The sequence below is a fragment of the Convolutriloba macropyga genome, chromosome 1 (assembly GCF_964194025.1).
Source record: "Convolutriloba macropyga chromosome 1, txConMacr16.3, whole genome shotgun sequence".
Lineage (NCBI taxonomy): Eukaryota > Metazoa > Xenacoelomorpha > Acoela > Convolutidae > Convolutriloba > Convolutriloba macropyga.
Genome location: NC_134468.1, coordinates 8,386,413 through 8,412,330, shown reverse-complemented (window position 1 = coordinate 8,412,330; position 25,918 = coordinate 8,386,413). Strand labels below are relative to the sequence as shown.

The window sequence follows — 25,918 nt, the reverse complement described above, 5'->3', positions numbered from 1 at the left end:
AATTACGAAAACTATTCCAAGTTTTAAAATTCAGAAGAGCGAAAATTTACTAATTGTAGGCCAGACGATTAAACATTTTTCAAATTTCAAAAACAGAATTATCTTAATTTTAGGTAATTCAAAAATTAAGTAATTAGGAAGCAATTTGGAATTTCATATAGTTACCACGGCAGCTCAGAACTATGTTCATAACCGGTTTTTTTTTCAAAAATCTAAAATGCGTTAATTTTGTCCAAAAAATCATACAATGAATGTGAAGGCCGAGCATTAAAGATTTCCTCAAACATTCATTTCATTAAAACAATTTTTTATGTCGACATAATTTGTTTCTAAACTTCATACATTTGTAAACGTAAAAAGAGCCTCAAAAGGTGCGAACAGGCTGACTGGGTTAACGTCTTAACAAAACGAGGTCACTAAAACTGCTGTATACCAAAATTGCGTTTTTACACCTGCTAACAACAAAGTGTTAGTTTGACTTTTCTAAAAAAATCACAGCTGCTGCCACTTATACAGAAGTGAAGTGAAAGAACTAAGACACGTGAAATTCCGCAAAGATCTGATTCCACACACTTCAAAGCTTAATAAAGTAAGTGTGTGTGTGTGTCGCAGATTGTTGTGAAGAATCAGAAAATTAAGCCTGAGCTTTGTTGTGATCATAGAAAACCGAGTTCAGTTTTGTGGAAAAACGGGAGCTCCAGCTTGAGCAGACCACCAAAATTTGTTAGTTGAAGTCAGGTTGGCTTTGAAAGAACTAAGAAAACTATTTTCACAAGGAAATCCAGTCTGCCTAACAATCTCACTTGAGCAGTAAAATACTGTGTCTTGCTAACGTGAAACTTATCATCGATAACGTAATTTATCTTATCATCGATTTGGTCTTGAAAGTTTGAGTAACTTGAGAGAAAGGAAATTAAAGAACTTCTGATAACTGAACATTAGGGTGACAAGAAATTCCTCTTCTTCGACCAGACGAACGATTTACAATCAGTTCGTTGAAAGTAATAGGCGGTGAAAGATAGATTTTCAGTTCACAGACTTGAGTTTTCCAAACCAAAAACCTAGATGCTACGTCGTCTCTATGGCTTCGGCCCCAGTGACTAACGAAGGACCTCTGTTTTGACCAACAATTCAAGTCCGCTTACGGCAAAAGACGGGTTTCTCCTCTGTGAATTGTGTTCTATTCTGAAACCGAATGTACCCCCTTAGATGCGTTTATAAACATAAACAGTGAGCAACCTATAGGGATACAAATTTTGGTTTTGAATAGCCCCAAATTGAATTATTGAGTTATTAAACAAAACTCAGAAAAAAATATTCGATTATTTAATTGGAACTTACTGAGAAGTTCCAGCAATTGAGTTGATTATTCAGCAAAGCTGAACTATTAGTTATTTGGACTAATAAAACAACGTTTAATGCAACGGTAATTTACAGAATAGCGGATATAAAGTTACAAAAGGGAACTGCACAACTTAGTATCCCGACAGCTTGTAAACCGCTAATAACGAACTGGGCGGTATAAAACTTTCCTTGTCATTGATAGGAAAGCAGCCGTTACAATAAATCTTGAGTGGGCTTGTTTTAAATTTTAGGTAGCAAAACTCTAGTCTTATATCCCTGTAACGAATATTTGCCGAAGTGAGCTGAACTTAAAGATTGCCTTTTTAAACGTCAGAAACAACTGTTTTTAGACGTTAATTTTTTACAGATTCAAAAACTGAACTCAATCTGGAAAAGAGATTTTTTTCTATTTGAACTGGTTGATATTATACGTCAACATAACTGCCTTTGGTCGCTCGTAAAAAAGGAAGAATGGAAAAATCGGTGGGAGAATTTGAAGCAGTTTTTAGTTTTCACTCTGGGTGTTTCAGCTTCTGTCTTCGCTAAGAAACACAATCAAGTGTTCCTCGTGATCAAAGTGGTCAACAGAGAGCAGTGTCCAACGCCAACGTGCTCAAAGTGCTGTTAGTTCAATTAAACATTGCGTCTATTCTCCTTACCCCGTTAAGTGAACAATTTCCAGAAAAAAAATTGAGCATACATACTCGATTTTGTCCCCGGACCCTCGTCCTATAGTATGTCAGTACTGAAACATTGTAGTCCAATTGTATATCGTGCCCACTACTGTATCAGTGTATCCTAAGAGTATATTGCTACCTCATTATGCACAGTCTATTCGCATATATACTTTTTTCTGAAAATAGACTGGTTTTGATTTCCATGATGTTCTTGGTTTTGATTCCCATGATGTTCATAGCAAAATGAAGAAAAATTGTGAACCTTTCGAAAAAAAATTAAATTCTGCTCGATCGGCGTCGGTTCTTTCCACGACCCGTGTTTAAAGATTAGAGTTGTAAGAGTAAGTGAAAATGAGTGACACTTTACGTGCTGTCACCTTTTGCAAAGCGTATTTTTGGGGCTAGTGTGAAAACTTAGGACAATCTTTCGTCACTCATTTCCACATCATTAATCCCTAGTTCCCACACTTTAAATAACTAATTTCCACGAGACCATATTCCATTGTATCTATCTCTCCACGCTCCTCAGTCCCATAATCCCCATAACGCATTTAAATTAAGACAATTAGACTACAGATGTTTGATATTCTCTACCAAAAATTTCACGGTGTCTAAATACAAACTTCTGATTCACCGCTAAAAGTCGCTAAAAGATGTAAGATTTGCGGTGAATTTGTATAAAAAGTGTAAGATTTGCGCCCAATGCGATGAATGCGGTGAGAAAAAAGACTTTTAGCGGTGAAAATTCACAGCTAATCTTACAAAGTTTCACCATTGGAATAGTTGCAAAAAATGCAATATATGCATAATAAGCTACCGTTTGTCGAGATAACGGTCTGTATTGATCAATACAGACCGTTATCTCGACAAACGGTAGCTTATTATGCATATATTGCATTTTTTTGCAACTATTCCAATGGTGAAACTTTTTTTCTTAACTTTTGCATAATCTCATTTCTGTCATTTCGATATTTGATTTCTTGCTGACATAAACGCGATTGTTAGTGAGAAAGTACTACATTGAGTAAAACTTTTTGGCATGGTTTAAGACTGTCTGCTGCGAGGTCCAGGAATCCAATTCCTCTGTTGTCTGTTTTTTGATAACCAAAATTTCTGAATTACACTCTAACTAAATAAAATTGCCCTGTTTGCCGATTTTTAGCAAGTCAGACGATGTCAACTTATGTTCTGGTAATTATACTCATAAAAAATTTGTTTCGATTGTACACCATTGATATACAATAGAGCATAACTCAGATATATTGAGTGTAACAATTTGAGATTTTGGAAAATTATTTTTTTTTAGACAATTTAAGGGTATGCGCATAAAAAGTGACAAACGCGGCACCTCTTTTAGCTCTGACTACCACGTCTGTCAAACAGTAAGTAACATGACCTTTTCTGTTTTCTATTTGTATCTGTATTAACGCGGACCAAAACTTCACCGGATGTGAACCAGATTTTTGAAAGAATTTTGCTGAAAATAAAGAGACAATGTAAGAAATATGCTGAACTTGCTAAAAGTTTGGTTACCCGTCTCCAGAAATCATTGTTTCTAAACATAAAGAGTATGTTATTTGGTATTTGGTGTATTGAGTATTTGAGTATTGAGTATTTGGTGTTAAAGTAAGTTGGTTATAATTTGTTTTAAATGTAGGAAAACATCACTATGGTCAATTTTAAACGTAACAAACTGTCTCTATGTCTAGAATTAAACGTGAGAATTCATCGTTATGAGAAACAATTATTCTAAACGTGTGTGTCTTTTTTATGCAAAATTTTTGCTTGACAATTTTGACTGTTCGAGTGACTTTTACGCCCTTCACTTTTTGCGTTTCGCGTGATCTAAAACTCTCTCTCAATCACAATTGCAATCAGCTGAATTCAATTGGCGGCAAATTAATACTAACATTCAAATGAAAAGTGCGCCGAAACTGATGCTATTTTTTTTCTTTAAATCTTAATAGTGGTATATGCTAACCTCTAATGTGGTTATTTGAAGCCCACTATTGAACTTCTTAGTCCCATTTAGCCTCCCCCTCCCCCCTCGACTGAAGCAGGCTGTAATTGACCAGAGATCCCCCTAGTCGTTGGAGACTAATTTTTCCGACGTTTAGTTGGTTATGTTTATGACTCGAAGTGGAGTATTGAGAGGTTTTTTTGAGCTGACACAAGTTTGTTCATGACTTCTACTTTTGACTTCTGTTTTCGAACATTGACTTCTGATTTAGAACGTTGATTTTTGTCTCCGAACATTGGATTTAAACAGTAGCTTAGTTTGATATATAGTAATTAGGATTTTCTGGTAGTATTCAAGGATAAAAAGCCATGCAGAATTATTGATCGCATATAAGTCACTCCAGCCTATCTACCCAGGTTTTTAGCTGAAGTCAACCTATCTAAACTAACCTTTCCCCCAACTACCCTGCCCCCACCTTGACACACCACTCCTACCCCGCCTACCTGTCCCCTCACATCCTAATCCCGCCATATACCCACCCCCTATTTATCGGATTATATGTTAGTAATGTTGCAAATATTATAAATTGCAATGGAGTTGCACACAGGCTGGAAATCAGAAATAAACAAAGATTGGATATGAACTGAAGCAAATAAACTTTTAGAAATCAAACGCACAGAACGTGTCAATCAATGCGTTGTGAGGGAGATATTCAACTCTAGATTTAGAGAACGTTGGTAGTGTTGAATGGAATTGGGGATCTCAAAATGATAAGCCTCTAACTTTGAACATTGTTTGTTATTGATGCAAAGACTGTTTATGCCCTGCGATCCAAGTAATGATTTAACACTTAATTTCCATGAAATATGTAACGAAAAACAACCAAAAACAGTTTTGCTCAACGGTCCCAAATTGTGCTGTAAATTTTTTGAAGCGGCCTTATTTACGAGTTCTCGGCATGAGAAGACGGAGCGTTAGAGCATTGTTGGTATACCATTTGTAAATTTTTTAGACAAAACCTCTGATTGTCAGGAACAAAAAACGCAGGGCACCTCTTTTTGAAATGAAAAGTTAGTGGGCTGCATGCTCCCGGTTTCTAACTGAAAAAAAGCACTTTCTTGGCCAAAAAATTAAAATAATAAAGACCGAATCTATTCTGTTTCCACCCCCCGCTTAGTGGGAGTATATGTTTTATGACCTCAGGCGCACGTGCATTGTTCTTACATAGTGCGTACGTTCTATATAAAAACACAATTTGTAACTGGGGTTTATAAAAACACTTGGGGGGGGGGGGCAAAACAGAACAGATCTTAAAGACCTTTAAAATGAAAGAAAAAACAATGCAATGAGAAAACATTGAACCACTTAACTGAAGAGCACCACGGTTTTCTTTGAGTTTTTTTATTTGAGACGATTGTAATCCAAGTTTTTGCATTATTATGCTCAACAAGTTTAAACGGTGCAACAGGAATTTGTAGAAGCTGCACTTTTCAATTTCTACAAAGATCCCGAACATTCAAACAGCACGAAAACTTTTAATCGTTAGGGGCTCCAAAAAATTATAGAACGCTTAAAATAGCATTTTTATTCGAAAATTAAATTTTGCTCTTAAAAAACTACTGCTATACAATATAATGCCCCTGCGTATAAATGGGGAACGGTCAAAGAAAACATATAGGATATCAGGTCATAGTGTTGAAAACATATAGTCGGGTTTTTGCGATTGGCTACGACAAGGCAAACAAGCCTTAATACATACCCTGGAATGCAAAACATATTTGTGATATTTTGAAATTATTATGGTCCTTTTTATGTAAAACTGGATGCATTATATATAATACACATCGATTTGAAAATCTGGTACTACTTGACTCGAGTAAGTTTTTACTTTCAACAGTTTCAACGCGTTCACCCAAAAATTATGTCTGTGGCTTCTCAGAAACACTTACACGTGTCACTGTTTATCACGCGTCACAAGCTGAAGATTTTTATAGTTAGGTAAAAATGAAAGGAATTCTAATTGGTATTCAATTGCATAAATGAACCTTAGGTTACTGATTGTTGCTTAAAAGATTAATAGCTGATTAGCACTTGCTACTACATATGGTCATGGGAATCCTTGGCGTCTTAAGTATGTAACAGTGATTTTCGCAAACAAATTTTGGACTAAATGGACGCTTTTGCGCAGAAAACAATGAAACTTATTGATTTAACTGTTCTAAAAAGAAGTTTGCAGCAAGTTTATTTGTCCTGTTGTGTTTTTTATGAAATATTTCTTTTAACCAATTTTTCTTCAACATTTAGATAAACAGGTAAAGTTCGGAGGGCATTAGCTTGCTGAGCAGCTCTTTTAGAGCATTACTACTTACCAGTCTCTAAGTATATGATTCGGTGGCGGTCAAGCCAGCCGATAGGCAAGCAAGCCGAATTTTGAAAATGAGGTCAAGTAAGCCGAAAAATTTTCGGATACCCGTATTTTAAGTTGCCCCTGGCGGGCCGGTGGGCGCCTTTGCCGCGATAACCGGCCCGCTATTTCCGGATTACATCCCACAGCGGCTGAGAGGCATAGCCATGGACTGCGGTCTGCTGAGGCCCGTACCCACTAGATGTCTAAAAATTGACGCATTTTTGTTTCATTGGTGCATTGGAATACATTATGCACTATAATACTACTCGCAGTATTGATTGTAACGGCTAACAATGTATTATTTCTGATAGATTACATAACTATTACATAACTTTCGGCTTGCTTTTCTGTCGGCTTGCTTGCCTATCGGCTTACTTTGCATTCGCCATATGATTCACAAAAATTGTTTCCAGGAGATATAAATTCATGTTAAGATGAGGGATTCTGAATCTCCGCTCTCAGCTCCTGCTCCACTCAACGCCACTCTCCCACCCACCCTTCTCCACATGGCCTTCCAGAACAAAACCGACCCCCCTCCCCCAAACGCTTAGCAACCCCCATCCCCCTTGCCCCTCTTGTCACTCCCCTCCCCCCCCCCCCGCCCCCACTCAACTCCCCTTCCCATGATATCATCCCTAAGCGCCAACTGGCTACCAAAGAAGCCGATCGCTCGCGGTCATTTGAGAGCCGTTCACCCGAAGTTAATCGGTTATGTTTCTTATTTGATTTGAAAGGTTTTTTTAGCCGAAAATGAGAAACGTGTGCGGAAAATTCTAACTATTGAACGATTTTGCACCAACTATCCTACATTTGTCTGCGCAATAATTCCTCGGCCCAGTTTTTAAAATTCTTGCAAACTTGACTGCACTTTTGAGAGATTGGACAAGATGCTTTGTATTTTTTGCAAAGATCTTTGTAAGATCTTAGAGGATAGTTCTCAGTGTATGACTATTAGGATATGATTATTCTGCTCTAGCGGCTCAACTGTCACTGAGACTACAAAAGTGGGTGTGGGTTTGAATGACTTGTGTATGGGTGAGGTATATCAGCTGCAGTTCACTCGATTTCTGGCTGGACAGCAGAGTGACAATATCCCAACAAGCTACTTCTTCTGCGCACCTTCCGATAAATCTGGTTACAGAAATGAGCTGAAATGCGCTGAATTTTGAAAAAAAACTAACCGCAATTTCCTTGCATAATAGCGCGCTGAAAGTAGCTGAAAAGTACTGACTTTTTTATGAATTGCGCTATCCATTTGCAGATTATCAAGCTTTATTATCAATACTTATGAATTTATGGAAATTTTGCGTTCACGTTTAAGATCATGAATGTTGGTTTTAAAGGAAATTCGTTGAAAGCGCATTTAGCAAAAATTGGCCGCTTTAAAATTTGCATGTGTTCGCTTTAAAATTTTGCATGTTTCCGAGAAAAAATAGCCCGCCATTAACTTGTGATGGTTATTTGGGGCGGCGGGATATATATATATGTGTGTGTGTGTGTGTGTATGTATGTGTGTGTGTGTGTGTGTGTGTGTGTGTGTGTGTGTGTGTGTGTGTGCGTGTGTGTGTGTGTGTGTGTGTGTGTGTGTGTGTGTGTGTGTGTGTGTGTGTGTGTGTGTATGTGTGTGTGTGTGTGTGTGTGTGTGTGTGTGTGTGTGTGTGTGTGTGTGTGTGTGTGTGTGTGGGTGTGTGTGTGTGTGTGTGTGTGTGTGTGTGTGTGTGTGTGGGTGTGTGTGTGTGTGTGTGTGTGTGTGTGGGGGGGGGGGGGCAAACATCAAGCAGGATTAACTCGGATTAAGATTTCAGGTCAATTGCCATATGGGAAGTTAGAGTTCATCACAGCAGGAACAGATCGGTGTGATGTGGTCACTTTGTTTGTATCGCGAGGAAGTTTGATGTTCCTCGAAAATGAGAAATTGGATTATTCTCTGAGTTGTGCTCATTGCGGAACAGCAGAAACAAAGCATGTCACAAGTGATTATTTTGCTCTCTCTATCCCAAAAGGCTCTTGAGTTTTTCCTACTTCATGAAAGAGTATTTGAAGGAGTAATACTTGATAGATATTAAGTTAATATTATTCATAGCCGCCGTCAACCTCTCAAAATCTATTATTTAGGCACCCTCCTTTTTTAAAAAATCAAACGGGTTCGGATGTTACTGGTGCGCTGTTTTTTTTGATAGCCGCGAATAGCTGGGGTTATTATTGGCCTTCTCTTGTTTTTTTTGCAGTTCAAAGAATTTGAACCGTTTTATGTGGTGCTGTCTTTGTACGACTCGATATTTAATGGTTTAGATCAAATGGCTGAATGAATTAAAGAGCAGAAAGTATCGAGTGATTTTCTGTTCACGAGAAAAGTAGGTGTGAAAAAATTTTGAAAACATTTTGATCACATGCGGCTTCTTCTAAGAAGTTTTTAGTTTTTAATTTAAATTTTCCGGCAAAATGATATTTCTAAACCCTTATAACAAGTATCTGTACATTTGGCATTTTTGACCACCTCAATCTTTTATCAAAGTTTTAAATGCAAAATTGAGCTATTTTTGAGATTTCGCCGTTTTAGACGCTTCCATAGCGGTTCTTCTACTCTATTTTTTGTCTTTGTGTCGAGGGTTATTGTTTTGTTTGGAGTCTTTTAATTTTTTGAGTTGCGTGACTCTTTGATTTCGTTAAAATTAGTTTTAGTTTGTTTTAGTTGAAAGAAAATGGGATAAGTTTAAACATTTTTGGTTCCTCAATTCTCTGTTTATTCTTCTTTTCTCAAAACTTACTATTTTCAATCTTTTAATTAGAGGTTTTGGTATTTGAATTGTCACTTAATCATAACAATTAAACGGTTTGAAAGCACACATTCTCTTAAAACAAGTTATTCAACTAGGCAGTTTTTTGCAGTTTTGAACTATTTTTCATGTTTTACGCGTTTTCTAACGCATTTGGCTGCCATTTGGATGTTCACTGGTTCAACTGTAGATGTTTTTAAAGATGTGTTGTGAAAAGTTGTTAAGAAAATACAGTTTTTGGAGAATAATGAAAAAATAACGTTTTAAAATTTTTTCTCTAATTCTTTTCACTTTGCTCGCTTTTTCACTTCTTTCGACATGTTTTGTTTTTTTTATTTGGCCATCACTTGACCAGCAAATTAAATCACACCTGAGAATTTGTGATTTACGATAGTGTCGGCTAGGGTGGAAGTTAAATTTTACTTCGTTTCAATTTCGGACTCTCCTTGCTATGTTTTTTTAAGATCTGTTCACACACTTTGGAGAATTTTGAAGTCGATTTGGAATAGTGATTTCGGTCACGCTGAAACAGGAAGTAGAGCAAAAGCGAGTGGTTTTGCGGTGTTTGAACAACAATTCATTTTCTCGCTATTGGTTTTTATTCAACTTCGGCATTTTGTCATTGATTTTCCCTGTTTTTCCTTTTTTATGGATAGGATTTATTCTAAACATTTTTTTCTGATCCACTAATGGTTCATTCTAAGTCTAGTTTCTCTGTTTAGTCTACGAAAATTCTTTAAATTGTATATCAGTTCTTGTCCTGCTATGTTCTTTTATTTCGTCGTCAATGTTCTGGTTACGTCCATATGACGTCACAATCAGTTCAAATCTGCTTTTTGTTCATTCGTTCAAGCAATTTCAACTGAATGTCGTGCTTGACGTCACTTTTCGCTCTTAGTAGAGAGTGTTTTTCATTCATTTGCGTGAGCGCTACCACTATTCGTTCCAGAGCAGTTTTTCTGACTTTAGTCGGTTTTGTTTATTATATTTATTAACCACTGAGCCCTGGCCCAATGATCTAGTCGCAAAATTTATTAGATGAAATTTTTTTTTACTCTTTGACCTATCCCAGATAATACCATGCTAAAAATAAAAAAGCATTCTGTTCTGTTAACATGAACATTACATCGAGTAAAATAACGGGTACTTGTCATATTGCGATTTTGTCCTGATACTGGCTACTTTCGAGAGCATTTCATTTATTAATAACAACAACAATAAATTGTGTTGAAGTAAGTTAGCATTGCCGTATAAATCAGGCTGTATAAGCCACTTACTCGATAGGTCATCAAAACATCTGATGGTCCTAGTCAGGTGATGTCGGTAGCAGTACTAAGAAACTTTACAAAAAGAAAGATGCTCAAGGTGCAGGGGATTAAAACAGCAGTCGGCTTAATTTATTAACTAAACTAATTGTCCGTTTTTGCTAATGTATTTTTCTCCAAAACTATATTGATAACGTTTCAACTCGTTTTTACTAAAAATTTGAACTTCTCATATAAAGGGGGTAAAATGTCCAGATAAAGTTCATTAATTTTCTTTTTCTTGCTCCTAGTCGTTTAGGGCTACATCCACTAACCATGTTTGTGCTTTTTAACCGCTGGTTTTGTGCTTTTTTTGACGTTTTGTAATCAGAGTTCATCAATCTTTAATCGATTGCAGAAGTTGAAGATTTCACAAAGTTCGATGGAAAGGTTTTGGTCAACTATATCGAGCTTTTTATATCAATGATCTGTTGTTTCCAAAATTTTTCAACAAAAGGCTATCGTCCTTTATAACGGTATTTAAACAAATGAGCTCTGACCTATTTACTAGGCAAAACATTTATTCGGGGAGGGAGGAGGATTGTTAGAACAGATGGAAAATTCCGTAAATGATTTTTTTAGTAGTATTTATTGATTATTTTAGTAACAACAGAGGACAGCAATAAAGAAAAACTGGCTCTGGTGAAAGACCTATGTAAGTCGTTACTCAACGTAAATTGTGGTTAGAACCAGCCTTCAGCCGAAAGAAAAAAAATCCATTATTGTTCTTTATGTCGCTAGCACCAAATTTATGTTATGACAGATTGATACATAAAATATAGCTTCAAATTAGCTGTCAAAACCAGCTTAGTATAGTCTGTCCCATATAGTCGAAACAAATCGTTTGAAAAACGCTAAAACATGAAACATGCAATTGAGCATGCAAATGAGCATTGTGGACAGTGTTTTTTGAAATGTCGATTATGTCACCTTTGGGACACGCTATGCATAAAAATAGAAAAACTGGCAATTCTTCAGTAATAACAGCACCAAAAAACAATAACAACAACAGGAACACCACGCTGCCCTCAAATGTTGATACAATATCATATAATATGATAAGTTAATAACATATCATTACAAACAAAAGGAACTTAATTAAAGCATGCTTATATTTTGTTGTTCATGTGCATGTCTGGAGTTTTCGAATGTTCGCTTAAGTTCCGATTTTATGAGATTACCTATTTAAATGGTCCAATAAATTTTCAACGCGAGTGAACTTTCGAAAACCGCCAGACAGGCACTTTAACAGTAAAAATACCGATATCTGAATGTTTATATATAAATTTTGACCTTTGAAACAATAGGCTGTTGAATAATACGCTTGTGAGAAATTCTCGCTTTGTCTGTGCAGTGAGAAAGAATGAGTCGCTTCTCTAAGTAGGTGGAAAAAAATTTACTCTCGAATCTGGGATCAAACTCTTCCCAGAATGAGGTGCGGGACCCAAGCCAGCTCTGACCAGGCCAACTAGGGTCGCGCACGGGGGGGGGGGGGGGGGGGTTCCATCCAGGGGTCCCATCCTGATCAAGGCCCCATCCAGGGTCTGCACGGTCTGGTCAGCGCACTACCTAACGTCTGGAAGTATACACCACCTCACATCATTTTGACACAAACGTTTTGGTGCTCGACATGCTTAATATTAAATTGTTTCCTTTAACACCAGGAAACAATTTAAGATTAAGCAAGTCGAGCACTCAAATTTTGTGTCAAAATTATGTGAGGTGGCGTATGCTCGACTTGCTTAAGTGAATCCATATTGTGAAGAAGTGCTCCACGAATAACTGAAATGGTCAACAGGGCTCTTCTTGTAGCAGATGTAGCAAAAAAGCAAATGTCCTTCCCGAAGCAAACATGATTCAAGTGGAAAATATACTCACCTTTTTATTGGTTTTTAGTTAAACCGAATGCAACTGAATGAGCTTATTAGTGCATTTTAACATAATCGAGATACTAGAGGTGACACCAGCCAATATATGAACTCAAACATTTAATGCTAAATTGCCTTTTTGTGAAAAAAGTTGACTTTCATGAAAAAATTAAAAACAAAGATGTGTATTTTATAGCGGACACTTTCGGTCGTTTTCAGGAAAAAAGTACAAAATAGTAAGCATAATTGTTGACAAGTCTTAGTGTCTTATTATTTTATTGATCAGCGTTGATTCTATCTGTACAGTGGTAGCGAGAGCAGTCAAATTTGTGTTGCAGTTGCCCTTCAATTGAGGCTCCTTTTCCTTGGCTGTTTTTCATACTTAGAAAACAGGTTCAGTTTGCTCTCCGACTTTTTTAATCTAAGGAACAAATTTAGAGTGTTTCACAACATTAAACTCTACTATTTTTCATCAAATTTGCTCTGTTTTTTTAACCGTCTATGTATCAAATTTTGTTTTTGCAGACGCTTATATAAAACAGTTTTACAGGAATTCGCATTTTTAATTTCTCATTTTTTTAAAATTTGATTTGAATCTAATACATCTGCTACAATTATGCAGTTATGATAAATTTTTTGCAGTTTTTCGAATCTCCATTTTATTGATGACCCTTCCAACCTGTTTGCTTTTTGTAGATTTTTTTTGCTTTTTGTTGCGTTTTTTAGTCATTCCCGGAGGTTGGTGGCAGAGTAAAATCAGCGCTGAGTCAGTATAGAGACATCGTTTTTTTAGTATAACCAGTACGCTTTTCATGTCCCAATTTACACGGGCCAGTCTTAATTTTTGAGTAAAATTTATTGCATGAAATGCATGAAAAATAGTGTGCCCAGCTTAACTTCCACCAACAAGGTTTGATTTATGTGCGACTCGAACTTCCGCGCAGCATTTAATTTGCGTAGCAGGTCGTAACCACTAAGCTAAATGGGCTTTGTGGTAATTGCCTACAAAATAGCTTCGATATAATTAGTGTGTATATGACTATAGTAATTACCTGTTATAAGCTACAAAAGTATGACATTTTTCTGCTCAGACTTAAGTTTGGGGTATGAGTAATTTATAGACTGTACAGGATAAGTTTAGCTTGGGTTAACTCCATGATCTCAATATAATCATAATGAAGAAAAACTGCACATAAAGAAACTTAAAATATTCTGGAGATGCAATGTTTCAAAACTGAACTTAGTTTTTACACCCGAAAAGTTCTGGTTCAGCGCTGAAATGCTCTCAGACTCAAGTCCGGGTTGCTATGAAACGAAGCTTGAACCATTTTTTGTACCTATGCGTTTGTTTTTATCTCAAATGTGTATTGCTTTGGTTTTTTGAGTGAATAACGTCCCTAAATCTTAAAACGTTTCCTGGTATAAGCTGAATTCAATAGGAAAACAGTTTAGTATGTGAGCTAAAACTGTTTTCATTTTTTTTCTTTTTATCATTTCAACTCTTTATAATTTCTACAATCTCTAAAGAGGCCATTTTGAGAAGGCCCTCGCTGGAATCATTTAGAGAACGCTCGCCTTGGACAAGGACTTCATTCCTTGGCATATCGTATTCCAGATGCTTTTTCTTTTCAGCTTTTCATGAGGTCACTTCATTAATTTTGGTCGTAGTTTTATTCCTCATGTTTGTGGTTGTTTCTAGATTCCTTGTTGCATTGAGACAGAAAATTTTTTATTGAAAGATCACTCATAACTTCAACATGATAAAAAAATACTGCTTATGGTCAAGACAGGAAGCAAAACAATTATAGCATCTAAGAATTCGGACGTTTTGCAAAGAATTGTGACAAAATAGTAAACAATAGCTGCTAAAAAGCTCTGACTTAAGCACAAATCATAGAAAGTCTATAATTTGTATCTAAAAATGGAGCTTAAGTAGATTAGAAAAAAGTTCTAGAAACAAATTTTAAGCTAAATGGAGCTGTTATCGCTAATGTCCCCAAAAGCCGGAAAGTGTAGATTTTGTGGCGTTATAATGCAGAATGCATCGAATTTTGAAGTGCATGTTTTCAGATATGCCTGGTGAGTTGTTGTCTGCCGAATTGACAAGAACCTGTAAATCGCGATATGACGTCATGAAAAAGTAAGACAAGATTGAGACTTCTCTTCAAAACGAAGTATTTAGTAAACTCAAATTACTATAAAGATTAGGTGATTGTCGGTAACAATTTTGTTGTAGTTTCTAACCAACAACGATGCTCAATGAAACAACTACTCAATTTGTTATCTCACACCGTAACATGAAAATTAAAATTAAACAAATCACGGGAAGGAAATGGTTTCCTCATCAGTTAACAATTTACTTGGTATTTATCCTTTTTTCTATGAACCCGGGTAGCTCATCATACAACTTTCCTTGATTTCATTCAAGGTCATATATGATTTGTTTGATTTCCCGGTAATCATAAAAGTTTCAGACAAAAAAAATACAGTAGTTGTATACAACTCCAATTGTAGCAGCTACAACGCTCAATCAGTGGAAAATACACCAGAGTCACCCAAACAATGATTTCTAGAGTTTCATTTCTTCCGGTAATCATACAAGGTGGGGACGGGATATCAAACAACATTTCGGTTAAGTGAATCAAAAGTTTATGGAATTGAGTCAAAGGATTTCAACTCGGTCTTTATGAAAGTTAGGTAAGTGTCAAATAAAGAACATTCATACACTGAATAAATACCTTTATTTGAATAGCCGCCGTCAGCCTCTCAACCGCAATTATTTTAGTCGTCATTTTTCTACTTGCTTTCTAATCATTTTTAGGAAAGACCCAAAAACATTTCCGCCGGATGCAGCTCTGCTGAACATTCCGGACACCAATTTCGTGATGAAGATTCAATCAAAGTACCGATTGAGTAAGTTCCGATCATTTCAAACTGAATCGTGATCAAATGAATGAAATGAATCAAAACTATGTGTACTATATTTCAGTTTTACCCGAAATGAATCTTACGGTAAATTTCTCTGTTTAAGAAAGTTGTTGTTCACCCTTTTACTATAAACAGAAGCAAAGAGACCCTCCCTATGCTAATAGGTGAGTCTGACGAAGTCACTGAGAAAAGATGTTGTTTTTTCCATTAGAAGCTGCAAGAATGAAACCTTGAACGCTTACTAGTTCCCTAGTCTAGATCTCGACTTCTGAAAAAACCATGCACGGCCAAAAAGGGTATGATTAGACCATGCTGGACCCAAAAGAGCTATGAAAACAAATTTGCTAGACATAATTTATCACTTGGACTTTAATTGCTCGACCCAAATTTTTTTCACTCTGGACATTTGTTCGAACCAAAAACTTACGGTAGGATTTTTGCTCGAAGCAGGTTTTGACACTCCGGACATTTGATCGATCTAAATATAAGCTGGAGTTTTGCCCGACCAAACATTGGTTCTGGACTTTTCCTCGACCAAAATTTTCGAAGGGTAAAAATTGAGGAGCAAAAGTCAAATCATAAATCAAGAAAAGTTATTTTCATGGGTCTTTTTTGATCAGTTCAAATCCATTGAGCATTATAAGAGAAGGACGTGTATTAGTACAGGCTAGGGATCAGTCCTTGTCAATCAGTTATGATCAAATTTTGAACTTGAATTTTCACAAGAGCCATCTCATAATGGCCTCTGTATTCTTATAAGAAAATAAATAATTGCGGAACTTTAAAGCGTTTTAAGATTGCTTGGGTCGAATTCGATTGGCTAACTTGTAAGAACTTGAAAGTTTCTCGCAGTTTCTTACAAGGCGATACATCGCCTTCAAGTTTTTCTTCCAAAAATTCACAAGACCTTACAAGTTAACCCTTCGGTTTACAAGGCCGTTAACCGTTGAACTTAAAAGGTTCCTTCAAGTTGAATAATGAACTTCAAAGATATGTTCTCATAAGATAACCATTCTGCCCATATTGTTGCAATAGACACATATTTTGCACTTCGACAGAAAAATTTCAATCCATGAATTTCATTGCAGCAAAGTTTTAGCCATCAATTGTAAATAAAGAAGCTCATTGAGATCTAGCATTTGTTAACTGAATTATATAGGAACCTCCTGCGTAGATCAAATTGCAATTTTACCGTTTTGTCAACTTAGGTCATATTGTTATACAAATTGAGCCACTAATTCGAACTCCATTTCTTTTGTAAAAGAAAGGATGTTATAAGGAATTAAACAAATAAAGTTGAACTCGACCTGAGTGTACTGGCAGGAAGCTTACAAGTTAGCCATTCGACTGTCAAGTTTTTATAAGTTTACATTCGACCTGAAAGTTCCTACGAGTTAACCATTTTTTGCGAGAAAATTACAAATTCTTACAAGCTAACCCGACTTTTGCAATAAACTTGCAAGTTCTTACAATTTTATTTTCCGGTCTCGACCCATATATTACTTCGTTTGACACGTTGTTCGACAATGCACGGGATATCAGACAACATTTCGGTTAAGTGAAGCAAAAGTTTATTGAATTAAGTCAAAGGAGTTCAACTCGGACTTTATGAAAATTAGGTAAGTGTCAAATAAAGAACATCCATACACTGAATAAATATCTTTATTTGAATAGCCGCTGTCAGCCTCTCAACCACAAATATTTTAGTCGTCGTTTTTTTACTTGCTTTATCTTTTAATCCAATTTATCGTTTCACTTAAGTCACGATTTTCACGTTTAACTTCTGACTCACTTCACTAACTGTTTCAACTGAATGGATTTTAAATTGTTGCACTGGTTGAATTGCGTATTTTGGTACGGTCAATTTCAAAAGAGCAAAATCAAAAGAGTCGGGATAAACCGAGAAAGCCCCGGCATTAAGTCATAGTGCATTAGGTTATCAAAGTTCTATAGAGTTTTTGCTAGGTGATGTTTGTATCAAACTTATTAGTTTTCAGTTTAGATGCTAGATTAAGTACCGTTTTAGAAACTAACTGAAATTGCACGCCAATTTAGAACACTTTTTGACACTGAAAAGAAAAAACAGAAAAAAAGATCGGTCACTTTGTCTCTTCTTTTTTTTCGTTTAAATCCCGACGGGCATCATTCGCGTCAACGGCGGCTATTTTGCGCCAATCTGCCGGCATGTTCTGTTTTTACAAATGTAGCTTGACGTTGACTGAACCATTTGCATCTTGCACAGCTTAGGTCGATACCAAAAAATTTGCCTCACATTCTTGCCCAATTTGGAGAATAACAATGCACCAATTGTTTGGGTTTCATTGTTTCTTAAATTTTACTACATGGCCGCATTAGGAAAAATTTGAATCACGCAAAAAGAGAGACTAACTATCAAAATTGCTTTGTAACTCACTTGCATTGGGAGACATTTCTTAAAAAAATAAAAAAATTATTTTGTCTATTGTATCTTGAAGTGGTGCCTTAAAGCGTTTCAACTTGTTCCAGCTAATTTTTTTCTCAAAATCTCTCGAGCAAATTGGGAGCGTGGAGTAGTTTTGATCAATTTCAATGTACGTAATGACGTATTGCTGTCTGTTGTTTGGCCCAACCCAACGATGTCAAGCTTGCTTTTCGTTCTATTCAACTCATTTTAATGAAATTTTTGCCATCTCTAGAAAACTGGAAATGGCTTCCTTTGAAACTAAGCAAAGTAATTAACGATTTCTCGTTTTGTTCATCATCATGCAAGGCTAAGAAGAGAGGAAAACAATTGTTGCTATAAATTAGAGACAACGCTGATTCCGAAGAAGTTGTACTAGGCGTTAATTTTTGAAACTCTTTCAAGTGTATCATCGAAACCCGTCAAGCCTATAGTAATTTTTGTGGCACATGTTGCTGTGGATATTGATTTTTGTTAACCAATAGGTTTCAGTCGCAGAACAAAACAAAAACTTGATAAAGAAGAAAAAATGTTTTGCTTTATTATAGGCCCAAATAATTTTGAAGGCTGAATATTAGTAGTGGATAAAACAAGGATTCCAACCACCAGTAAAATTTGTCCCTTTCTCCTAACGCTAATCGCGCATGTCGAATCGGGCCAAATTTTACTGTTTGTTGGAATCCTTGTTTTATCCACTACTAATTCACCACAATAAATACATATTACATGCACAATTTTGTGTACAAAAATGTACATAGCTAGTATAATTTATGCATTTCATACACTAATATCCAAAAGTTCTCAAAGCTAGTTTTAAGCCTAATTTCATATCTAATATGCCAAATCATACTGAAATAAATTAGGTTAATCATCTCACAAAGTTTTCTTTCAATAGAATCGGATGGACTGAAAATAACTCAAAATTGCTTAGAAATCGATAATAGGAAACAATTTTCTTTAAAATTTTGACTTTACCCTTGGAGACGATTGATCTATGATGTTTAACTGAGTGATTCTATATACCAGGGTACATTTTTTTGAGCCGAGTCTTGAGAGGTCTTGTTAAAAGGTTGACTCGCCTTTACCACGCTACGGCAGTACTGCTCGACTTTTCTTAATGGCAACTGTGGGGGAGGGTGCAACTACAGAATGCTTGAACACTTTTAGTTTTAATTATCAAGCTGACTGAACTCTTAATAATCAGGTGAATATATTAATGTATTAACACTAAGGATATCAATATTAATATTAAATATATTTCTCAATAACCAATCACTTGTTTATCATTTATGAAAATTGTAGTTCTGTCATGCACCTAGATTGTAGCTGGCTATCCTTCGGAACTTCTGCCAAAAACATTGTAAGGAACTTTTTCCATTCTGAGTAGTAGTCTGTTGAGACTAGGATCCTGGGATAGCTTTTTTTCACACGCTTGAGAGAAGTTGACATAACTCTGGGTAGTGGAGTAGGAATATCCTTTATCGTTCAGTAGTCGGGGAATATCCTTATTGTTTTCTTGATGATTTTGTTTCACTTTCCCCCATATGTATCCTCTGTCAGAAATTGTCAGCAGATATAAACGATTCAATTTTCCCTCCATTTTATTGACTGTGGTGAGTTAAGAATCAAATTCACCAATATTGAATGAATTCCTGAGTTTATTGTGGAAAGATAAATATTCCGGCACATTCACTTCAAACTTGTCCAGTGTTTCCTGATGCTCGTAACTTCGTACGTCCTTCTTGAACTTGGAGAGGAATAACTGAAAGAGTTCTGTTTTAGTTCGTTTTCCAGTCTCATTTTCAAGTTCGGCGGTGTTGTCGGGTATGCATTTGTTCTCCTTACAGAATGTAATCATTTGAGTTGTTAAATTAGTCAACTCGTTTATATTTTCTTCAGATAAAGAAGTGCATTATAAAGCTCCAGTTATTAAAATCTCGTCAGATGATAAAAATTGTTAAAAATTTTTCGCTAAATTTTGTAGTGAAGTGAAACTCATGATGAATAGCCAAAAAGTGCCGTGGAGAATAAAGGTCCCCTTACGGAGAGTTATTCTTGAACATTCTTTTTTCTAGAATATTCTGACATGATTTTTAACTTAAAATTAGTTATCCTTTCCCAAGTAATCAACTGTTTGAAAGTAAAGTAATATTTAAATCCTTCTATTAAATTGAAATCTTTGTATAATTTATTAAAAATTAAATAAAAATTTTAATAAATACTCACCTTACTATCTAATTTTTAAGGGCATCACATATTCGAAATTTTCACTTGTTTGATTTCATTCTGTTAGTGGTGGTGGCTTTCTTTGTCAATGGTGGCGGCCATTATAGCATGACATGCACTTTTCATTCGATCTGCGAAGCAGTTTCACTGATGTGTAATGCGATGTTAAACCAAGCTTGTTGACTTCTTGTACTATTAGTGGTTGCCGAATATGAAAGAAAGCGAACAAAAAGAGCACAGTCAAAAACACTGAGATCGGTGGAAACACAGTGATTAGTGTTTTTCTATGTCTTTTTGAATGTTATACTTATAAATATGCTCTCTGAATTAATTTCTAGTATGACCATATCTATATCTATGAAGATAAATACATAGTCTACATTTCCTATTTCTAAATCTATATAATGATATATGTTTATAAACATTACCCATACTACATGTTAGATATTGATCAGGATCAGAATAATTGTATTCCAAATGTTCTATATAATCTTTCACTTTAACCATATTTTTACATACATAACAAGAATATTCCAATTCTTTACAATTATTACAACATTCTTTCCAAGGTTTATTTATACACTTTTTGCATTTCATTTTCATTTTTCAAATAGTATTTCTTGAATATTACCCTAAATAAATACATCATGTCCCAATCAACTCAAAATAATGTCATAAACTTCTGCGATGTCTGTAATCCATCCTTTGAATCAAGGAAGGGTTTATACAGACATCAATCATACGATCTCAAACATAAGGAACTATTGGAGAAAATGTTTGAGTCTGAAGAAGAAGAAATCTCTGAGAGGGTGTATAATTCAGATGAAGATGATTATATTATGAAAACTAAACCAGCCAGCAAACCTAAAACTAAAACTGAAGAGGATATCTCCACCAGATTTAAGTATGAATGTAAAGAATGTCATGAAGAATTTAGGAATACAATAGCTCTAACTACTCACTCATAAAGTCATAATCGTAAGTATCTAGAAAACACAGAAGACTTCGATATAAACTCCAGTCAGAACAAGAGAGAATTTTATATTACAGATAAAGGTGGGAATTACATTGAAGATATAGATGAAGCAACTAGTTACTCTTTAGAAGAAATTAAAAACTGTTACCAGTGCAGAAAAGTTAAGAGTTTTAATTATAAGATCACGGCTGAATGTGATCATAGGAAGAGAACCAAAGAAGAAGTTAAAACTACTGAAATATTGTTCAATACTGATTATATTAATAATAATGCAATATATGATTATGGTGACTTCAATCGGTGGCTAGATTTCGGAAAGGAAATATATGAAGGTTATGGCTATGATTTTGAGTTTCTTGGAAAAAGAAGTATTCAGTTAAACATTGAACCAACTAAAGCATCTATTGGTAGTTATATAGATTTACCTCCCGATCTCAAAAACTCTAAATCGATATTAAATATACGTAGTTATAAATATAATTGCTTAAAACTAACTATAACTGCTTGGCTACATCCCGCCCCACACCATGCGACTCGAGAAATTAAATATGTAGATAAACTAATTGAACCAAGACAACAACATGAAAATGATTTTGCTTATATAATAAGAATACGGAAATTGTATAATATTAATATTTGGATATACACACCTTGTGGTAATGGTAAAATAGAATTGTTTAAACAAGTGGATGATTTTAATAAAGATAGAAAAGATGTAAGAATACTAGTTTGGAGTAATGGTCAAATAGAACACTGTGCCCTAATAAAAAATATAGAAACCCTGTTAGAACGACCAAATAAAAACAACATTAAATATTATTATTGTGATTGGTGTACCTATTGGTTTAACTCACAAATTAAATATGATAAACACGAATGCAACAACTCATTCAAACCAGAGATTGTTTGTCCTAAGAAAAAACGTATTACTTTTATAAATGAACACAAACGTCAGAATATAAAAATTATTATAACTGCCTATATAGAATGTTGCATTGTTGATCCGCGAAGCGGTTTCACCGATGTCTCAACTAATGATTGTAAATAAAAAATAGCTGAACATATTCCAATAGCTGTGGGTTACACCTGGCAAGGCGACTTCAAACACTACTTCGGTCTAGGCTGCATCAAAAGTTTTGCTAGAGATCTATTAGAAATCGAAACTGAGAATAACTTCAAGCGCAACAAATAAATGATATTCACAGAAGAAGGTAAATTGTATCATGAAACTAAAAACATTTGTCATATCTGCAGCAAAACATGTATTAATAAAGTAAGAGATCATTGTCATGAAACTGGTAAATATAGAGGACCAGCATGAAAAATATATAATCTAAGATACAAACAACAAAACTTCATTCCAGTAATATTCCATAATGGCCCTGGTTATGACCTCAACCTACTATACAGTGAACTCTTCAAACAGAATAAAGATAAAAGAAAAGTAGATAGCATACCACTAGCTGCTGGTTAGTCTAAGATATTTAGCATTGGTTGTCTTAAATTCTTAGATAGTTATAACTTCTTAGCTATGCCTCTAGATCAAATGGCAAAGATATACGGATGTAAAACTAAAACATTATATCCATATGATTACTTTGGTTTAAATGATTATGACAGCGAAGCTGCCAATGGTAGCAAAGCTACCTACCAAAAAATATAGGTAATCTGAAAATAGAAGACTTCAAATCCTCTCTACATAACAAATTACCAACACAAGAAGAAGTAGATAACTTTAATAATGAAAACAGTCATAAAACTGGTAAAGATCTAACTATAGAGTATTTACAGAATGATGTTGAAATATTGGACTATTGCATGAATGAATATGTTAAATTAAGCATGAAAAAATTCAAGCTCAACCCACTACATTATGTAAGTCTTCCAGGTTATAGTTTTGATTGTTGGTTAATGTCAAATGGTGTTACATTAGATACATTGCAAGATAAACAAATGCTAGAAGATTTTGTTGGAGCAAAGAGAGGTGGTATATGTGGAAAAATGGGTGATAGATATATAGATAACAGTGATGGTAAGACCATCCGGTACATAGACGCAAACAACCTATATGGTTATGCAATGATGCAAAAATTACCTAATAAGGACTTCCAATTTAATACAACTAATACTCTAGATACAATATTGAATACTCCAGATGATAGTGATCATGGTTACTATATAGTTTGTGATATTGATTATACTAATGAGTATAAAGAGAGAACAGAACAGTTAGCACTAATGCCTAAAAAGAGAAAGATAAATGATAATGAATTAGGTTACAGAGAAAGAGATGGAGGCAAGGCAAGATCAGAGAAATTAATCTTAGACCAAAACAACAAAACAGAATATATGGTTCATTATAGGATGTTAAAATTCTATGTTAAGATGGGAGTAAAAGTAACAAAAATACATAGAGTAATTAAATTTAAAAAAGATTATATATGTAGAAATTATATACAAAACAATACAAACAAAAGAGCAACAGCTAAAACTGAAGCAGAAGAGGATATAAGGAAATTAATGAATAACTCATTATATGGAAGAATGCTTATGAATCCTCTACACTTCTTTCAAAGTAAGTTCCTGCATGATGAAGAAAAGATAATGAAAAGTGTAAGTAAACCAACATTTAAGAATATAACTAGATATAGAGATTATAGCCAAATAGAATATATAAAGAAAAAAATAGAATATAGCTCACCTGTATATGTAGGAGTAACAATACTCGAACTTAGCAAATTGCATATGCTTGATGTATTCAATAAAATTCTACAACCATCCCTCAAAGATCTAACACTTCACTATATGGATACGGACAGTTTCGTATTAAGTTATAGTGAAGGTAAAGTTAGTGATGAGCATATGGACTTAAGTAATCTAGACATACCTATAAAAACTAATAATAAAGTCCGCGGCAAGTTTGAGCACGAGCTGGGGAGTAGGATTTTTGAGGAATTTATAGCATTGTCCCCCAAAACATATAGCTTCAAAAATTATCCTAAAAACACTAAAGAAAAAGGAATAAAGAAGCATAATAATGCTAGGCAAATGGATTATTATGATGCATTAATGAATAATACACAGAGAACTATAGATGAATTCAGAATACAAAAAGTTGGCGATAACATGACAACAACAAAAACAAGTAAGATTAGTTAAATATATTTGATGATAAAAGGTTTTATGTAAACAATATAAAAAGTTATCCTCATGATGAGAATCTATATCTATTCAAAAGAGATTTAGTAAATAAAATCTGTGAACGGACTTCATCCACGGCAAGCCAAGCATCATTAAATTTAAACAAAGAACAACTGGTTAATAATATTCTAGAACTAACCATTAATGATGATAGAAAGTTAATTGAAGCCGCTATTAGATTATATAATGATCTGCAAAGCAGTTTCACTATCTGTGAAGCAGGTTCTCCCTGATTTATAATCTTAATAAAAACTGGTTAATATTATTCTATACTTCCTTTTATAAAATGATCTTTTGCATCTCCTGGTTTTGTAGTTAGTACATTATAGATCATTATCCCTCCGAAAGTTATTTCCAAATCACTATTTCCTCTAGTTAATTTAATTTTGCTGGATTCTATAAATTTTATTATTTTACTGGTTTCCCTTTTGTCTATAAAATTAGAATAACTTGAAATTATTAATTCATCATGCAAGGGACCTTAGCATGGTTTATAAACTCTTTCATAGTCCGATATTGTTTTCCACAAGCTAAACATTTTTTTAACTCAGAGTAGTTTTCATCAAAAGAATTTTCATTATCCATTTTTTACTCTTATTATAATTTTTCAATACATATAAAATGATTAAGCTAGATCAACTTATAGAATTAAACTATCTAGAAAAACTAAACAGAAAGAATAGATTAGAAGATAAATTAAAACAACAAGAATATTATGGAGAAATAGAAGAGTTATTTGATCCTTTAACTAAAACTTTAAATGCAAACAGTGAACACAATCTAGCATTAAGTGAAACATTGAGAGCAATAGCTTGGCAAAATCAAGAGTTAGATAAACAAACTAAGATGATCCAGCAAGCAAGCTCCCAGTTTAATGAAGCATTAATGAAGTCCCAATGGTGAAGTTTTAGAGGAAGCTCGAGATAAACCAGGACTTTTAGTAGATAAAGACACAGCTCAAATTATTAATTTAATGTCAGTTCAATCTATCCCTCAATTAAAGTTAAAGCTCGGAAATTTAGATATTGGGGAATTTGAAATGAACGGTGTTAAACTAATTTACCAAGAAAATTCATTTATAGTTAAAGATAATATATATGAGTTGTCAGATGAATTTATAAACTTTCTTACTAACCAAAATATAAAATATGGTGAAATCGAGGAAGATGAAAACAAAATTAAAGGGTTTTTAAAGGATATTAGATATGATTTAGGAAAAGGGGATAAGAAAAGCGCTAGATATAGAACAATAAAATGTATAATAGGGGCAAAAGATGATGTATATGGTAGGGAATTAAATAGCAACCTAGACCCAAATAGTTTAATAGAAAGACTAGAATTATTAATACTAGAGACAAAAGCTGGTCATGATGGATTATATGATGAAATGCTAGATATATCTAAGCAACTATTAACTATGAATATTAATAATCAAGAACAATTAGATAAATTTGTTTTTAACTATGGTAAATGAATAATGATGGAAAAACAACAACAATAACAACACTTATTAGCTAAAGAAGTTTTCAGTCCTCAAATAACAAAGTTTAGAAGACAAAGAATAATACCATTATATAAAGATGAAACATGGTCAGCTGATTTAATTGATAAGTCCTCTCTAAGTAAATACAATAATAATTATAGGTTTATATCAGCTGTTATAGATATATTCACAAAATATGCATGGGCTAGTCCGTTAAAGAATAAATCTGGTTTATCTATAACTAATGGTTTTAAAATAGTATTAGGTGAAAGTGGAAAACCAGACAAGTTATGGGTAGATAGAGGTAGTGAGTTTTACAATAAGACA

At 34.5% G+C, this 25,918-nt stretch overlaps 1 protein-coding gene across 1 annotated transcript in view; it reads left to right on the top strand.

Moving 5' to 3' along the window:
- Positions 1 to 25,918, top strand: part of LOC142344558 (uncharacterized) — a 65,806-nt gene that overhangs the window by 30,509 nt on the left and 9,379 nt on the right. Inside the window, exons 5-11 of the mRNA XM_075396324.1 lie at positions 1,875 to 1,967; positions 3,379 to 3,403; positions 7,365 to 7,522; positions 11,074 to 11,124; positions 14,408 to 14,477; positions 15,159 to 15,250; positions 15,327 to 15,349. Coding sequence (XP_075252439.1) covers positions 1,875 to 1,967; positions 3,379 to 3,403; positions 7,365 to 7,522; positions 11,074 to 11,124; positions 14,408 to 14,477; positions 15,159 to 15,250; positions 15,327 to 15,349 — 512 coding nt within the window. The remainder of the gene's footprint in view (positions 1 to 1,874; positions 1,968 to 3,378; positions 3,404 to 7,364; positions 7,523 to 11,073; positions 11,125 to 14,407; positions 14,478 to 15,158; positions 15,251 to 15,326; positions 15,350 to 25,918) is intronic.